General features: G+C 44.8%; 1 protein-coding gene across 5 annotated transcripts in view; it reads left to right on the top strand.

Annotated features, from left to right (window-relative positions):
- LOC309860500 (ATPase PAAT-like) overlaps positions 1-15398 on the top strand; it is a 34363-nt gene extending 18965 nt beyond the window's left edge. Inside the window, exons 6-10 of one of the 5 annotated variants that reach the window (XM_082722713.1) lie at positions 3053-3507; positions 6614-8232; positions 12311-12421; positions 13998-14118; positions 15074-15398. In XM_082722713.1, the coding sequence (XP_082578839.1) occupies positions 3053-3507; positions 6614-6848 (690 nt within the window). In that variant the 3' untranslated portion in view covers positions 6849-8232; positions 12311-12421; positions 13998-14118; positions 15074-15398. Of the gene's footprint in view, positions 1-3052; positions 3508-6613; positions 8233-12310; positions 12422-13997 lie in introns of all 5 variants that reach the window. The other 4 variants (XM_082722712.1, XM_082722710.1, XM_082722714.1 and 1 more) reach the window with 4 other exon arrangements.

Raw genomic sequence — 15398 nt, 5'->3', positions numbered from 1 at the left:
GAAAACATACTCAGTTATGCAGGGTTTACACGGCTTACTTTTTTCACCTTTGAAATACAAATATCTTTTTTCTTGCTTTCTCAAGATGATACTTGTTTAAATTTTTTTTTTTAATGGTAGAGACTTTTTTTTTTAGAGATTTTAATTATTTGACAGACAGAGATCACAGGTAGGCAGAGAGGCAGGCAGGGAGAGAGGAGGAAGCAGGCTCCCTGCTGAGCAGAGAGCCCGATGTGGGGCTCGATCCTAGGACCCTGGGATCATGACCTGAGCTGAAGGCAGTGGCTTTAACCCACTGAACCCCCCAGGTGCCCCCATACTTGTTTAAATTTTTTATAGTAAAAGTTAGATAATCCTTTCAGATATCTGATAAGATAGTCAGAAATAAACACTTAATTTTTCACAAGTCTGGGGGTAAATGTACATATATATTAAATTATATGTATACACAGATAATAGTCCTTTACATATTCATGTATAGGTATATGGACGTAATTCCAACATGAATGATTTTATGTTCTTTTAAGCTACTCTGTGTTTTCTATATAACATGTAACATGGAGCCTAAGCAATAAATACGTATAATTTATTTCCTCCCCATTCCCCTGCCTACTTTTAAAAGGGTTTGGTGGACCATGCAAGGCAACATGTGACAGGCAGCACAAGAAAATTAAGAATTGAAGAAAAGGAAACAGAATAGCCACCAGCACCCAAAGTTGGTTTATTTACTGCCCTATAGACTCACCTGTAAATTCCAGCATATGTAATACTAGGAGGAAAAGGAAATTACCTTAAGAGCTGTCATCTGAGTAAAATATGACCACTTTTTATAATCAGTGAATTTCTTCTAGTCAAAATTTGATATATTAGAAAAGAAAACCTCACAGAGCATATACCTTATTTGCACTTAGATTTTAATTAAAATTTCTGCCAAATTAATTATCATATACAATTTTGACATTGATTTCACTGCTGTTTATACAGAATTTTCAGTTTCTGGGGTGCTTCAGTGGCTCAATCTGTTATTAAGCATCCAACTCTTGATTTTGGCTCAGGTTATGAGATCCAGCCCTGAGTTGGGTTCTGTACCTGGCATGGAGCCTGCTTGGGATTCTCTCTCTCTTTCTCTCTGCCTCTGCCACCCCCCAACTCATGGTATCTCTCTCTCTAAAAATAAAATACAGTTTAAAAAAGTATTTTCAATTTTCTGTCACTAAGTTTTTTTTTGGATTGTTTACTACTACCAAAAATAGTTTAGCTTTGTCATCACGATTAAGGCTCCTTTCTGCACAAGGAGAGTTGTTGAATTTTAAAATTTTATATATAATTATATATACAAAATATATATATAATATATGGATAATTATATACAAAATTATAATTATATATATTATATAACTATATGCAGTCCATCTTCTAGGACTAATTTAAGAGTTATCCAAAACTTGCATTCAGTAGAAGATAACATTTCTTTACCAAGAGTATTCCTCCAAAGTACAGTTTAGCAAAAGAAGTTTCATGGAGACCCTCCCATTGCTCTCCCACCAACTTCCCTGGCTCTCAGTATTCCCCTTGCCTCCTTTATTTTCCCCCAAAGTATTTACCACCATCTCCACCCACGTGCTGCATTGCCTGCCTGCCTGCCTGCCTGCCTTCCGACTTCTCTTCCTTCCTTCCTTTCTTCTTTCCATTGTTCCCTGCTCCTATATTGGTTCCACATATCAGTGATTTTCATTTGTCTTGTTCATGCACATATTTCCTATGCTGGAAACACAGAATAGATTTCTGATAAATGTTTGCTGACTGAATGAGTTTTGGTTATTTTGGTTATTTGGTCCAGAAATCATTTTTTCGAGTTCTAGACAATGTATATACCAAGACTCTTCAGCTGACTTGTATAATACTGGCCTCAGTCTCTTTCAGTAGGTGTTGAGCAGCAGTAAGGATGTGCTGGTGTTCGCGAATAAGAATACAGCCTTGTAATGTAACCGCTTAGTGGGCCAGAAGTAATTGCTTTGCTTTGCTGTTGTGGAGAAATTGAAGAGTACAGCAAGGAGCATGGCGAGAACATGCCCCTGCGTGGGAAGCCATGTGACTTCATTACAGAAGTGAGCCGGACTGCTGTCGTGAACTAATACGGCATAGCCGGTTCAGTTGAGGCCATTAAAACATAACTGTTATCCTACAGATCATTAAAGCAGACGGAGCCAAAAGTAGGCTCATTTTAGTCATTGTAGATGTTGCAAATGTACTAATAAAACATCAGACTTCTAGTATGTAATTTATCTGGTGTATCTTCTGTGATAAGCTAGTTATAAAAAATTTCCTTAGGTTAGCTTGTTATATGGGAAACTTGATGGATGATATTTAATGCTAAGTATATTATCAATTATTGTGCCTCAGTTGAGAGTACTGTATTTTATCGCCATAAATCAAGGAGGCCTTTATAGTGGAGACGTTAATGCTAAGTTTTACTAAGTTTTACTTAGTATTTTGTTTTACTAAGTTTTACTAAGCATGCTAATATTTAATATTTCCTTTAGGGAAAATTGCAGTGAAATCATTAAAAGTCTTGACTCTGGCGGCGCCTGGGTGGCTCAGTGGGTTAAGCCTCTGCCTTTGGCTCGGGTCATGATACCAGGGTCGTGGGATTGAGCCCCGTATCCAGCTCTCTGCTCAGCGGGAAGCCTGCTTCCTCCTCTCTGCCTGCCTCTCTGCCTACTTGTGATCTCTGTCTGTCAGATAAATAAAAAAGTCTTTTAAAAAAAGAAAGAAAGAAAAAAAACATCTTGACTCTGGAGTTCAGTGGTCTGGGTTCCTGTCCCAGTTCTGCCACTTACCAGCTGCATTCCCATAGCCGGGTTACCTTTAGCCTTGGTTTTACCTCAGCTATGGTCTCTTCAGCTTAAGATCAGGTAGTACTTGTAGCCTACTTCATGTGGCTGTTCAGAGGATCAGAGAAAGAAGGCACCTTGCCGGACTCACAGTAGTTACCCCAAAAGTTAGCCGTCACCACTACCGATAGTAACGTGTATTTCTTTCCCTTGCTTAGAACTGTGTTCCCGTGGGAGAGCAGCTTCAGGCGGTTTTGGGAAATAGTGGCTACAGACGAGTGGCGGACCTGCAGTCCTCAGCTGCTTCGGGAGCCTCCGACAAGTCCCCCTCCACGCCTTTCCCTTTCAGAACCGGACTGACGTCTGGAGCCCTGACGGAAGACTTAAACACTTGCGTTGATAAAAGTCCGCAGCCACCGGATGGAGGAAACACTACACACCTCAAAGACTATAACATCGTGCCGCCAAACCATTCCCTTCTGGAGAATGACCTCAGAAATGCAGTTTCTTCTTTCCTGCCGAAGAAAGCAAGTGACATCTCAAATATACCTAACTCTGAGTTGCTGCCTTTTCTCCAGAATTTATGTAGTCAGGTTAACCATCTCCGCGTGGGACATAGCGCCAAGTGGCAGGAAGGCATCACTAAGGCCGGGGAAGGCGTTGTTGGTGTTGCGTAAGTATTTCAGACAAATCTGGTTTAGGTTTCATAGATAGAATTAGTTGGAGGAAAATAGATTTGTTTCAGTAACTGCTGCCTGTAGCTATTTTCAGTATTTTTAGGATCTATAGCTCAACATAGATCATGGACTTAAACGTAACACATAAAGTTATAGGGGCGCCTAGCTAGCTCAATCAGCAGAGTGTGCAACTCTTTATTTAAATTATTTTTATTTTTATTTTTTAAACTTAATTTTTATATTTTTTAGTTTTTTTTTTATTTTTTGCAGAGCATGCAACTCTTGATCTTGGGGTTGTGAGTTTGATACTCATGTTGGATGTAGAGATTACTTAAAAATAAAATCCTTTAAAAAAATAAATAAGCATAAAGCTATAAAACTTTTCTGACAATATGTAGGAGAACATTTGGAGACCTAAGACTAGGAAAAGACCCTTAGATGACACCAGAATCACAATAATGGAAACATTGACCTATTGCATCCCATCAAAATTTAAAGCTTCTGCCTTGTGAAAGACCCTGTTAAGAGGATAAAAATACAGATACAAAGTGGGAGCAAAATTTGCAAGTCACAAATTTAACAAATGGCATCCATTCCTGTAGCTCCCAAAATTCACGTTAGAAAAAAATTCAATCAGAACATGGGCAATGGACATGGAGACATTACAAAGGGTGCTCATATCAAATAAGCAAGTGAAAAGATGATCATCATTGACTTCGTGGCTACTAGGGAAATGAATATCAAAACAAGATACTATTGCACAGTTATTTGAAGATTAAAAACAAAAAATGGTAACAATACCAAATGCTGGTGCAGATATGGAGAAACTGGATCTCTTCTACGTTGCTGGTAGAGGTATAGAATACTACAGCCACCGTAAAAAATACTTGGGCAGTTTCTTGAAAATTAAACATTTACCGTGTGAGCCAGCAATGTATTTGGCATTTATCCCAGAGAAATGAAGACTTATGTTGACAGTAGAAACTATGCCCAGTTCTTCATGCAACTTTATTTCATGTAACGGTCCAAAACTGGAAGCAACCAGAATGTCTTAAACTAGATGAACAGGGCACCTGGGTGGCTCAGTGGGTTAAGCCGCTGCCTTCGCTCGGGTCATGATCTCGCGTCCCGGGATCGAGTCCCGCATCGGGCTCTCTGCTCAGCAGGGAGCCTGGTTCCTCCTCTCTCTCTGCCTGCCTCTCTGCCTACTTGCGATCTTTCTCTGTCAAATAAATAAATAAAATCTTTAAAAAAAACAACAACAGAAAACTAGATGAACAGTTAAACAAACTGGGGTATATTCATATCACAGGATGCTAATCAATAAAAAGGAATGGACTGTTGACACACACAGCAACTTGGATGGCTCCTGAGGACATTCTATGCTGAGGGACAAGAGAATCTTAGGAGGTCACACCAAGATTGCATTTGTGTAACGTTCCCAAAATGGAGTTATAGAGATGGAGACCATATTGCTGGCTGTAGGTGTCAGGACTGGAGGGCGTTAGGGAGTGGCTGTGACAATGGGGAGATGTTTGTGGTGAAGAAATAGTTGTGATCTCAGTTGTGATGTTCACGTGAACGTGTGTGCGTGTGGGAGGACGGCGCCCGCGCACACTGCCGCAGCATCCCTTTTCTGCTATTCTCAAGAGTTGGGTGAGATGTAACCATTGGGACCATTGGGGAAGGGTACTGGGGAACTCTCGTATCTTTACAACTTCCTGTGAAGCTAGAGTTAATTGAAAAAAAAATAATGGTTTTTAGAAAAACCGCTCATATATTCTAGAATGGGGTTCTCAAACTTTTGGTCTCGGCATTCTCAAAAATAACTGAGGACTGTGAAGAAGCTTTATGTAGAGTATATGAGAGGATTCATTTGTTTAAAAATAACAAACCCATTATTATATTAGTAACAATTTTTATGAAGAAGGTATTTTCTAAAGAACAACACCGAATGCTGTTAGGTGACATGTAGAATCGATGTTAGCGTCTGCTCGCGGTCTCATCTGTGTTGACCTCCAGCATGTGGCTTCACTAGCCGATGAGGGTGCAGAAGTGCTGAGAACAAACGGAGTTCATGCTGAAGACACTATTTAGACCCTAAATTGACTGGCCTTGGACAGTCTTAAGACACTGAAGAACACGCGATCACAGCTTCTGTTGCTCAACCGAGCGGTGACATCACACCTCGTGTAGCCTCTGGGAAATGTCACCGAATGTTCCTGAGGATCTGGGGGTGAAGGGTTCAGACATCATCTTGGTCGTCATGTAAGAGTGCTTGCTACTTGGAAGCTGAACAAGTCACAGGTCCCCAGGGTGTTGTGGGCCACGGCCTGAGGTTCATTGCCCTGGTGTGCATTGGTTGTGAACCTGAGAAACTGGACTGCTTTTACTGTTGTTATTGTTGTTTAAGAATTTATTTATTCATTTGAGACCGTGTGAATGGGGGTGGCAGAGGGAGAGACAGACTTCCCCCTCCCTCCTACCCTCCGCCCCAGCCTATCACTTCCCTGGAGCAGGGACCCTGAGCTCATGACTCCAGCTGAGGTCAGACCCTTAACAGACTGAGCTACCCAGGCTCCCCTTCTCAGTTTGTTATTTCTGTCTGCCCATTCCAGTTACGTTCGTTTTTACATGTTTTCATATTAGGTTAGAAGAGAACCTTCCAGTACTTAGTGAGGTTGTGCGGGTGACAAGAAACAAACCTTGAAATTGTGGGTTTGCTTGGGGAAGTTCTTGGAAGACATACGTGGAGACCTTAAGAAACATTGAGGCAGATCAGTTTTGATTTGGGGCTCAAAATCCAAGACCCCTTGTAGAGACATGTTCTGTGAGGGGGACACTCCCTCTCGCCGCCGTGCCCTCGTTTCACTTGTGTGCTGAAAGGTGGAAAGAATCGGAGATGCAGCCCGCTTTGGGCACTTAGGGCTGTCATTGCCCCTTGTAGATGGATGTTGGCACCGGAAACCCCTCGTACCCAGCCGGCAGCGTTGCGGAGACAGATTTCCGCATTGTACTTTGGGGGCTCATTTCGTATGGTTTGCTTGTTTCTGTTAGGATATCAGGGATAATTGTTACACTGGTTTTTTAATTTATTTTTAGAACGGGAGAGCAACCCGTGTGCTCCTACTTGGAAAAGATTCTTACTAAAAATATGGAACTGCTGGAAAAGAAGCTTGTGGACTCCATGGATCAGCGAATACGTCAACTCCAGGAGCACGTGGACAGGAAGATGGCTGTGTTGATGGACCTGCTGCAGAATCCCCCCTCCCCACCCCCCAGGACGGCCCTGACACAGTGTGACTCTGGAGAAAGGCTTTCCAATGGAGAGAGATAAGTGCTCAACCTGTAGGATGTGCTACAGATATTTATTACGTATTTATGGTAAAGCCTAACCCCCCAAAGTTCAAGGCAGTGATTTAATGTCATTTGAGGGCATCATCTTACGTACATCGAGTGACCTCAGTGTTCATTTTAATGTACTTGGTACTGTCTGTCCAGGGCTGTGCATGAGGATTAACCTGATAGGGTCATCCGTTATTTTTGTTTGCAATATTGTTTACTTTTATTTTTTACTTGTATTTATTTTTATTTTTGTTTAGTGCTTAAACTTAAGGATTTCTAATTTAATTCATGAGTCTATATTGTATATGTGTTTACCATTTTAATTTATATAAAGGGCTTATGTTATAGGGGTGTGAAAAAAATATAGTATTTGGTTTCTTTTTCTTTTTCTAATTGATTGTTTTTGGGAACCCTAGATAGAGTACTTCAGCGTTGTAACCTTTTAATTTCCAGTCACCAAATTACGTTTTATGTTGTTTATTTCAGATAAAAAAATTAGATGTGGTATTTCTGTAACATTAGTATACTTAACATTTTATATGTATCAGAAATTTAGAGGTACTGATTTTCTTATATTTATAAACTGCTGTGCATAAATCTGTTTATTGCTTTATTATTATTTCCTAAGAAAATACTGCCTGAATTTACTCAGCAGAAGCAGCAGACTACGGTACTTAAAAACTCTCTGTTCAAAGTCTTTTTTCTTGTAAGTTTCCTGCACACGTAATAAGCCAGTAAGTAAGAGCTTAGTATGGAGTAAGAGCTAGCCACTGCACCTTCACGGGTAAACACCAGAGTTTGAAGTAGCTGCAAGGGATGTGTGATGATCAAGAAATTGAATCAAGATCCAGGTTATATATTTTAATTTCCACATTTTTAGCACTTTGGGTGTTATTACATCTCCCTGTTTCCCGCGGGGGCATGCTGAGGTTTCCATCCTACTTTGCACCACTGGGTTGTCAGCGCTCTGGGTGCCGGGCAGTGCATGCTGCTGCCCTAGGACTCCTCTTATACTGTGGCCACAAGACTGTCATTGGAGGCTCTTCCTCACTTGGCCCCAGCCCCGCTTTCCAGCCTCATCCACACTCCACGTGACCTGCTACACCAGCCTGTCCTTTCTTCCCGCAGCTCCTCAGACTGTCGGTTTCAGCAGACAGGAGTCCTCCTCCCGTGCTTCTCACCTCTCCCTACCCTACACTCTCTTTCCAAGTCAGCTCAGATGTAGCCGACACGAACCCACGTTTGGTCCCTCTCTCCCCCGGTCAGGAAGCAAGCAGCTGGACAAGAGAAAGGCCACACCGAAGGCTCTCTTTTGGGGGACGTAAAACAGTGGAGGTCAGCTAAAGCACAGGAGGCACGTCAGGTAGTGGCCAGAGGTAAGGCCTGAAAAGGGGGCCTGGGTCTGGCTCTGGAAAACTGACGGCTCCACTCCCAAGACTGGCGTGGTTTAAGAGGAGAGTGACGCGATCGGCTCCAGGCCTCAGGCGGCAAACCAGAGCAGAGCTTTGCTCACGAACCCATCTGCAGAATTTCTTAGCATTCTGCTTTGCGTTGTAGTGGAATCTGGGTGCTGGGAATGCAGAGCCACGGTAACATCTGATTGCCTGATGAGTTAGGTCAGCATTTCTTATCGTCTGCTTCCTAATCTTTGTCAGTGGTATGTGGGGACCTTGTCAAAGGTGAAGGTTCTCGAGCCCCAACGCAGATCTTCTGAACCAGACCAGAGAGGTCCCTGAATGGGGGTTTCAAGGGATCTCGGGGTTATTCTGAAACAGGCCGTACTTGGAGAGTCTGCTTTGGGCTGTCCCACAGTGCGCCCCAGCATGCAGCCCTCTGATCAGCTCCTTCCATCTGCCTCACCGGGAGCTAGTGAGAAAGGCAAAGTCATGGGCTCCATCCCAGAACCAGTGAAGCAGAGTCGCTGGGGTGGGAGGGGGAGCAGCAATCTGATTTCACAAGCTCTCCGGGTGACTCTCACACACGGGAGTTAGAAAACCTCTGCTTTAAAGAATGGATGTCTCTGAAGAAAGAGATCCACAATTTCAAACACCCAGGACACGTATCTGTGTAACCTTGTGTATATGGGAGATGCTTCTGGAAGTTTCTGTTTAAATGAGAACCAGGGATTCCAGAGGAGTAATGGAGGACTAAAGCACCTCTGGCTTCTTGGCATCCAAATTTCTCAACTGTGAAATGACTCGAGCGGAACATAGTTGGTTTTATTGCAGACTTTCTCTCAGCAGAAAGCTCTTGGTAGAGTTTCCATCAAACATGGTCGTGTGTTCACTTTTACATCTTCCACTGAGATCCAGCCTGCAGACAGAGCACACGTGTGGCTGGAGGTGAGCCCCAGCAGAGGGGCCAACTGCTTATGTTAGTGTCTCAGTTTACAAAGTGTGATGTGGCAGTTTCAGTTGAAACCTCTCAAAGATCAACAGCCGCCGCCACCACCACCCTTGTCAGACCACACAGCACCCACTATCTTGAAACACGCTCAGGGAGCGGAATGGCCTTGCCAATGATTATAACAAGTCATGGCGGGGAGGTAGGCCTGGAACCCACCGCTCCTGTTTTCCAGGCCTGTGTGGATTGTGGGGTGGGACCTAACTACTTAGAATCAATCCCCTCTGACATTTGAAAGCCAAAGCTGTTGAAAGGTAAAGCAGCTTTCCTTCCGTGGCTCCCCTGTCTCAAGGTACAGCAAATTTGGCATCTTCCACATATTTTTCTACCGTTTTGACATTGTCGCTCTAAATGCCCTTAGAAGACGTATTTCCAAGTTGGCTTAGAGGAAAACACACAAGGATGGACAAACCCGAACTCCTTCCACCTTGTTCACGCACCTGCTGCATTACTTTGGATGAGTGATTCTGCCTTTTACAGTTTTCTGTAAAATGGGGGCTATCACAGCTTACCTCATGCTATGGCGTGAAGCTTATGATACTCTGAGCATGACTCCTGATACTTACAGCAGATGTTAAATGGCAAATGTTAAATTTTTCTCTCCGTTTTTCTACTGTGCTGTCTTCTGAAATGGCAGGAATGACACACGTGTTTCTTAATATCATTACTATTCCGGCAATTTTTTTTTTAAGATTTTATTTATTTATTTGACAGAGAGAAATTACAAGTACACTGAGAGGCAGGCAGAGAGAGAGAAGGAAGCCGGCTCCCTGCTGAGCAGAGAGCCCGATGCGGGACTTGATCCCAGGACCCTGAGATCATGACCTGAGCTGAAGGCAGCGGCTTAACCCACTGAGCCACCCAGGCGCCCCACTATTCCAGCAATTTTTAAAGTCCCTCTTCTCTATCCTACCTAAGGTACAGGAGGGCTCACAATCATTCTATTGTGCAGTGGTTCTCGAGTCTAGTTCAGGAACCAGCAGCAGCAGCATCTTGAAACTTACCGAAATGCAGATTCTCGGGCCCCAAATCAGACATATGGAGTCAGAAACTCAGGGTGGGGCCAGGCCTCACGTTTCCTGAAGCCCACCTGCCGACTCGGGTGCACATTCACAGTGAGAACCATTTTTTATGTCTAAAACCACACACCCAGCAGCCAGCTTACATGAGTTCCTTCCTAAAACCCCTGTGATACACTGCAAAGATGTCCTACAACCAGCAGGATGAAAATCTAGGCTTTTTACTAAAGGCTTTAAATCCCCACAAAATTGGATCCTTGGCTCATTTTTCCAAATGGTGTCCTGCTGCCACCCCTTTCACGCATCCCACTCTAGCCCCAACAGCCTTGTTCTTGTTCCTTGAGCACAACAAACCCATTGCAGTCTTAAGATTCTGTCAATATTTGCTTTGCCTGGGATGCACCTGCTCATTTTGATCTCTCCCTTTCTCCAGGCATCTGCTCAAACGTCCCCTCCTCAGAAAGGCCTTTTTTGACTATGATCCCTAAATTCCTCCTCTCCATCCCCATCACTTGGATCAGCTGTTTTCCCTTTATTTTTCTTTTAACCATTCTTTAAGGGTTAGAGATATTTAGAACAAATTCTTTTTCTTCATCTGTGAATGTCTCTCTCCCCCTCCATTCCTGAAGGATAGTTGTGCTGGATATAGAATTCGGAGTTCTTTTCATTCAGCGGTCAAGCCACGTCATGTGTTACTTCTGTCTGGCTGCTGGTGTTACAGATAAGAGGTCTGTGGTTTGAACCTGCATCCCCCTGGTGGGTAGTGTCTTGTTTCTCTCTGGCTGCTTTCGAGTTTGTTTCTTTGTTTTTAGTTTTCAGAGTTTAATTTTAATGTGCCTTGCTGTGGATTTTCTCGGGTTTATCCTGTTTGGCGTTTTCTCCACTTCTTGAATCTGTCTGTCTTGTTTCATCAGAAGCTCGCCCCATCCTGTTTCTCCTCTCCTTCTGAGACTCTGATAACATACATGTTGGATATTTTGTCATAGTCCCACAGGTCCTTGAGGTTATGTTAGATTTTTGTTCCAATTGGGTGAATACCCTTGCTCTGTCCTCAGGTTCACTGATTTGGTCCTGGCGTCTCCATCTGCCATTGAGCCCATCCAGTGAGCCTCTCCCTCACCCCATTCTGTAATTTCCATTTGGCTCTTTGGTTATAACATCCATTTCTTTGTTGAGATACCTATATTTTGATTGTTGCAAGAAGATTAGTTATTGGTTGTTGAAGTTTTTTTTTTGTTTTTTTTTTTAATGATGGCTGCTTTAAATCCTTTTTTGGGTAATTCCAACATTTGATTCATCTTGCTGTTAGCATCAGTTCATGGTCTTTTCTCATTCAGATGTTATTTCTCCGGTTCTTGGTCCAATGGGTGATTTTCCACTGAATCTTGGATATTTTAGTTAACTCCTATGTAAATCTTGATTTGTATCAGATAGTCAACTGCTTAGGTTTACCATGCAGGTCCCAGTCTATGACTGTGGGATGAGATTCTAATGACAGTTTAGTGTCCAGAGGCTTTGCAGTGCTGTTCTGATCTGGTCAGTTTCTGTGGTGCCACTGGGGCTCTTGGGGCCCTGACAGTGCAGCCAGGAGGAGCAGGGGATTGTTCTGGCTAGAGCCATCTGGTACATCTAAGTGGGAGAAGGGAATCTGGCTCATAGGGACAGAGAAGCTTCTTATGGTAGGTCCTCTTGGGGCTGTCACCTAGCCACCTCACTGTTTCCCAGCAGAGACACATCTTGGCATCAGCAAGGAAGCAGATCACTCTTCCTGGCTTTTTGCTGTCAGTGGGACTCCCACACCACACGTGTTGCCATTGTTGCTGTGCTAGTGTGGTGGTGTTGGCAGGACTTGCATTAAATCCTGGAGCAGTAAACCCACTGGTGCCACCTTCTGCTGCTAGATTTGGCCCGGGATGCTCTTTCTTTTCTGCAGCTGTGTTGCTCATCCAGGCTTCGGGTCTCTAAACTGTTTGCTTTCCTCTTCCCAACCTCCAGAGTATTTCTTTATTTGACTCTTGTATTTTTCCCCCAGGGATTACAGTTGTACTTTGGAGAGAGCCAGGGAGAAACAAGTCTAAGCCATGTCGCCTGCACCTGGAGTCTGCTCATCCTCATTCAGGGCTACTAGATTGCCTGGCTTGGGGTCTGTATCATACACACATCGAACAGATGTCCCGGTCAACTTTCATCTTTGTAACCCTGGTATCTTCCCGATCAAGTGTGAAAATCTCCCGATATCAACAAATCCTTGTAAATGGCATTGCATTATTTCATTTGGGAGCTAAAGCATAAAGACTATTCAGTTTTCTCTAAACTTTAAAGTTAAGAGATCTTTAGCTTCTCCATATTTCTTTTTCTTTCTTTCTTTTTTTTTAAGATTTTATTTATTTATTTGACAGAGAGAGATCACAAGTAGGCAGAGAGGCAGGCAGAGAGAGAGGAAGGGAAGCAGTCTCCCACTGAGCAGAGAGCCCGATGCGGGGCTGGATCCCAGGACCCCAAGATCATGACCTGAGCTAAAGGCAGCGGCTTAACCCGAGCCACCCAGGCGCCCCTCTTTTTCTTTTTTTCATTGAAATCTTAAACCTGCTTTTGAGGAGCAGTCAAATCCTGAGAAGCAATGTGAGGGAATTAAGACCTGAGCAGAGAAAAGACTTAGAGTGAAATGGTTCAACACAGCATATCTGTTTCCTGGGGGCTGAAGACCACCTACACACAGGATGGAACTCAGAACCCCGTGGAAGAGCTGCTGTCCGAGAGCGGATGTCACATGCATGTGACATAGAACATGGGGCTGGACAGCGGCTGCTTCAAAAGTGAGTTCTTCAACCTGGGATCTTAATTCCTTCTAGAAAGGATGATTCCACCCTTCTTTCTCAAATTACAGGTTTCATAAAATTGTTCCCTCAATTAAAAAAATTTACTTTAGTAGTTAGCCTTCATCCAGATCTGGGCGGTTTAACTCGAAATCTGCTTAGCAGTTAACTTGTTGATGCTTTCTTCCTGGCTCACTGTTCCCCTAATTTCAGAGCGTTAAACAGCTTACTAGATTAAAGACAAATTTTTCTGGGAGGATTAGGAGGGAAAATGTCGAAAGGGCCTGTGGATCTCCTGGAGAGACAGAGTGCAGGTCAAGGGCTCCTAGAATCTCCTTAAATCATGATAGGGCCTGACAGTTGTCAGTGGGAGCATGAAACATTGTTTTCCCTTAAACCGTATCACTTATAATGTGGGTTTGCAGATTCTCAGCATTGCACAGCAGGACATTTTGAAAAAAGACATTTCCTTAGTCATTCACAGAAAATACTTTAAACTTGATGAACAGCAAGGGGTCGCTCCTGACTCAGGGCCTGGATGTCACGAGGCCCTGGTGTTTGTGAATAAAGCTACCTATGCGAGGGCCGGCCTGTGTTTTGTAGCCGCATGCTGCTACCTGCGGAAAGGAAAAAAGATTCTTCCCAATTTCTCTGATTTCCTTCTCTCTGGACTTGGCATTTCAAGTCCAGATTGGTTGCTTTCCAGCCACTAAGAAACCCCTTCCTCCTGCTCTGGCCAGCCTCGGCTCCCAGGCCTCCCCGGGAGCAGTCACACACACTTACACGTGGAAGCTCTGTGGTTTGGGGCTCCTGCTTCCCCGCTGACGGAAGCCTACCCAGGACGCGAGGTGGCCGGGTAGGGAAGGGGCCACACTCACTGCTTCCCTGCACCTCTCTGCCCAGGTGTGCGTGACAGGCTCAACCTTAAGATTATGATGGCCATGGGTGGCGACTTACTGATTGTCATGCTTGTACTGATGGCTGTTGTCATCTGTCTTTACTACAAACTAGCCAAGGACTTGAAGTGAGTGATGTGGGTAAGAGTGACAAATCCCCCCTCGAATAGGATACCTGGGGCTCCCGGCTTGAGCAAGGTCATTGCTTGCCCTGTGGTCCCAGCCAGGGAGAGGTCAGGGACAGCAGGTGGGTTTGAAAAGGTAAAGCCAGGTGAGTATAGAATGTTGGTTTTTTCCCCTTCTGGCTTAGGGCTGTGAGCTCATGAACAGAATGTTCTCGGCTGGGTGGCTCTGTGCTGCTCGGCTTCACTCCCCTCACTGAGGGGCCCCACGGCCGGCCCGCTCACCACGGCTGGGCCTCCCTCCGCGCCGGGCACCGCAGCCTGTGGCGGAGGCTGGGAACGAGTCTGTGCCTCCGAGTCCCTCAGAGGACAGGCTGAGCCGATCTGCTCTTCGCTGGGTTGGGGGAGCTCTCCCGGTGTTCTCTCATTCACTGTGCTTGGCCGTGGGGACGTGAGGTGGGCCTGTGGGACCATGGGGAGGCCGAGCTGCGTGAAGATCCTGGGGGACACCTGCCCAGGGCGCGCAGATGAGACAAAAGATCATTAACTTCGGGGGAGAGGAACCTGCGATCCGGGAGAGATGGGTCGTTAGAAGTGGTGCTGCTCCCATCCTCGGGCCGGTCAGCCTGGGAGCTAGAAGGAGAATCCCCGCACGCGGGGGTCGGCGCGGTGTGGCGCCTTCCCGGTCACGCCGTGCACTTGATGGGCCTGCAGCGATCGGCGGGGGGACTCTCGCTGGCAGTTCGCTCTCCCTCGTTTGTAGTGACCCGATTTTACATTTCTAGCCATCCTAGGAGACGAAGGGACTAGATAGGGACAGGGACAGCGAGCTCTAGTTTCAGGCCGCTCTGAAGATTTGATTGGCCCGAGGCCTAAACTTCGCAGATACCCCTGATAACTGTGACCAGTGGGCCGAGAAGAGAAATTCTAATGCCTTGCTTTGTGTATGTCTTTTCCCAAGACCTCCAAAGGCACCTGCTGCTCTTTTCTTCGCCGGCAGTAATCAAGCCACAGTCACTGATCTCACAGCCCCCACCGCTGGGTCCCACCCCAGCTTCCAGTGCTGTGACGATTGTAGTTCGGATGCCAGCTCTGAACTCCTGCCACTGTGCTTCTGTGACGTAACCCCGGTTCTCTGACTTGGGTGGGTACAAGGATCTTCACGCGCAGTCCTTCCTTTCCCAGTAGAGTTTATTTTTCAAGTCAAGTTCAAATAGTGCTTTTATCCTATATACTCTGTAACATTATTGTTTATGTACTTTCAAATAAATGTGCACTACTGAAAA

The sequence above is a fragment of the Mustela nivalis genome, assembly GCF_964662115.1.
Source record: "Mustela nivalis genome assembly, chromosome: 2".
Taxonomy (NCBI): domain Eukaryota; kingdom Metazoa; phylum Chordata; class Mammalia; order Carnivora; family Mustelidae; genus Mustela; species Mustela nivalis.
The sequence above is the reverse complement of the archived record's forward strand: the minus strand, read 5'-3'. Positions and strand labels throughout refer to the sequence as shown.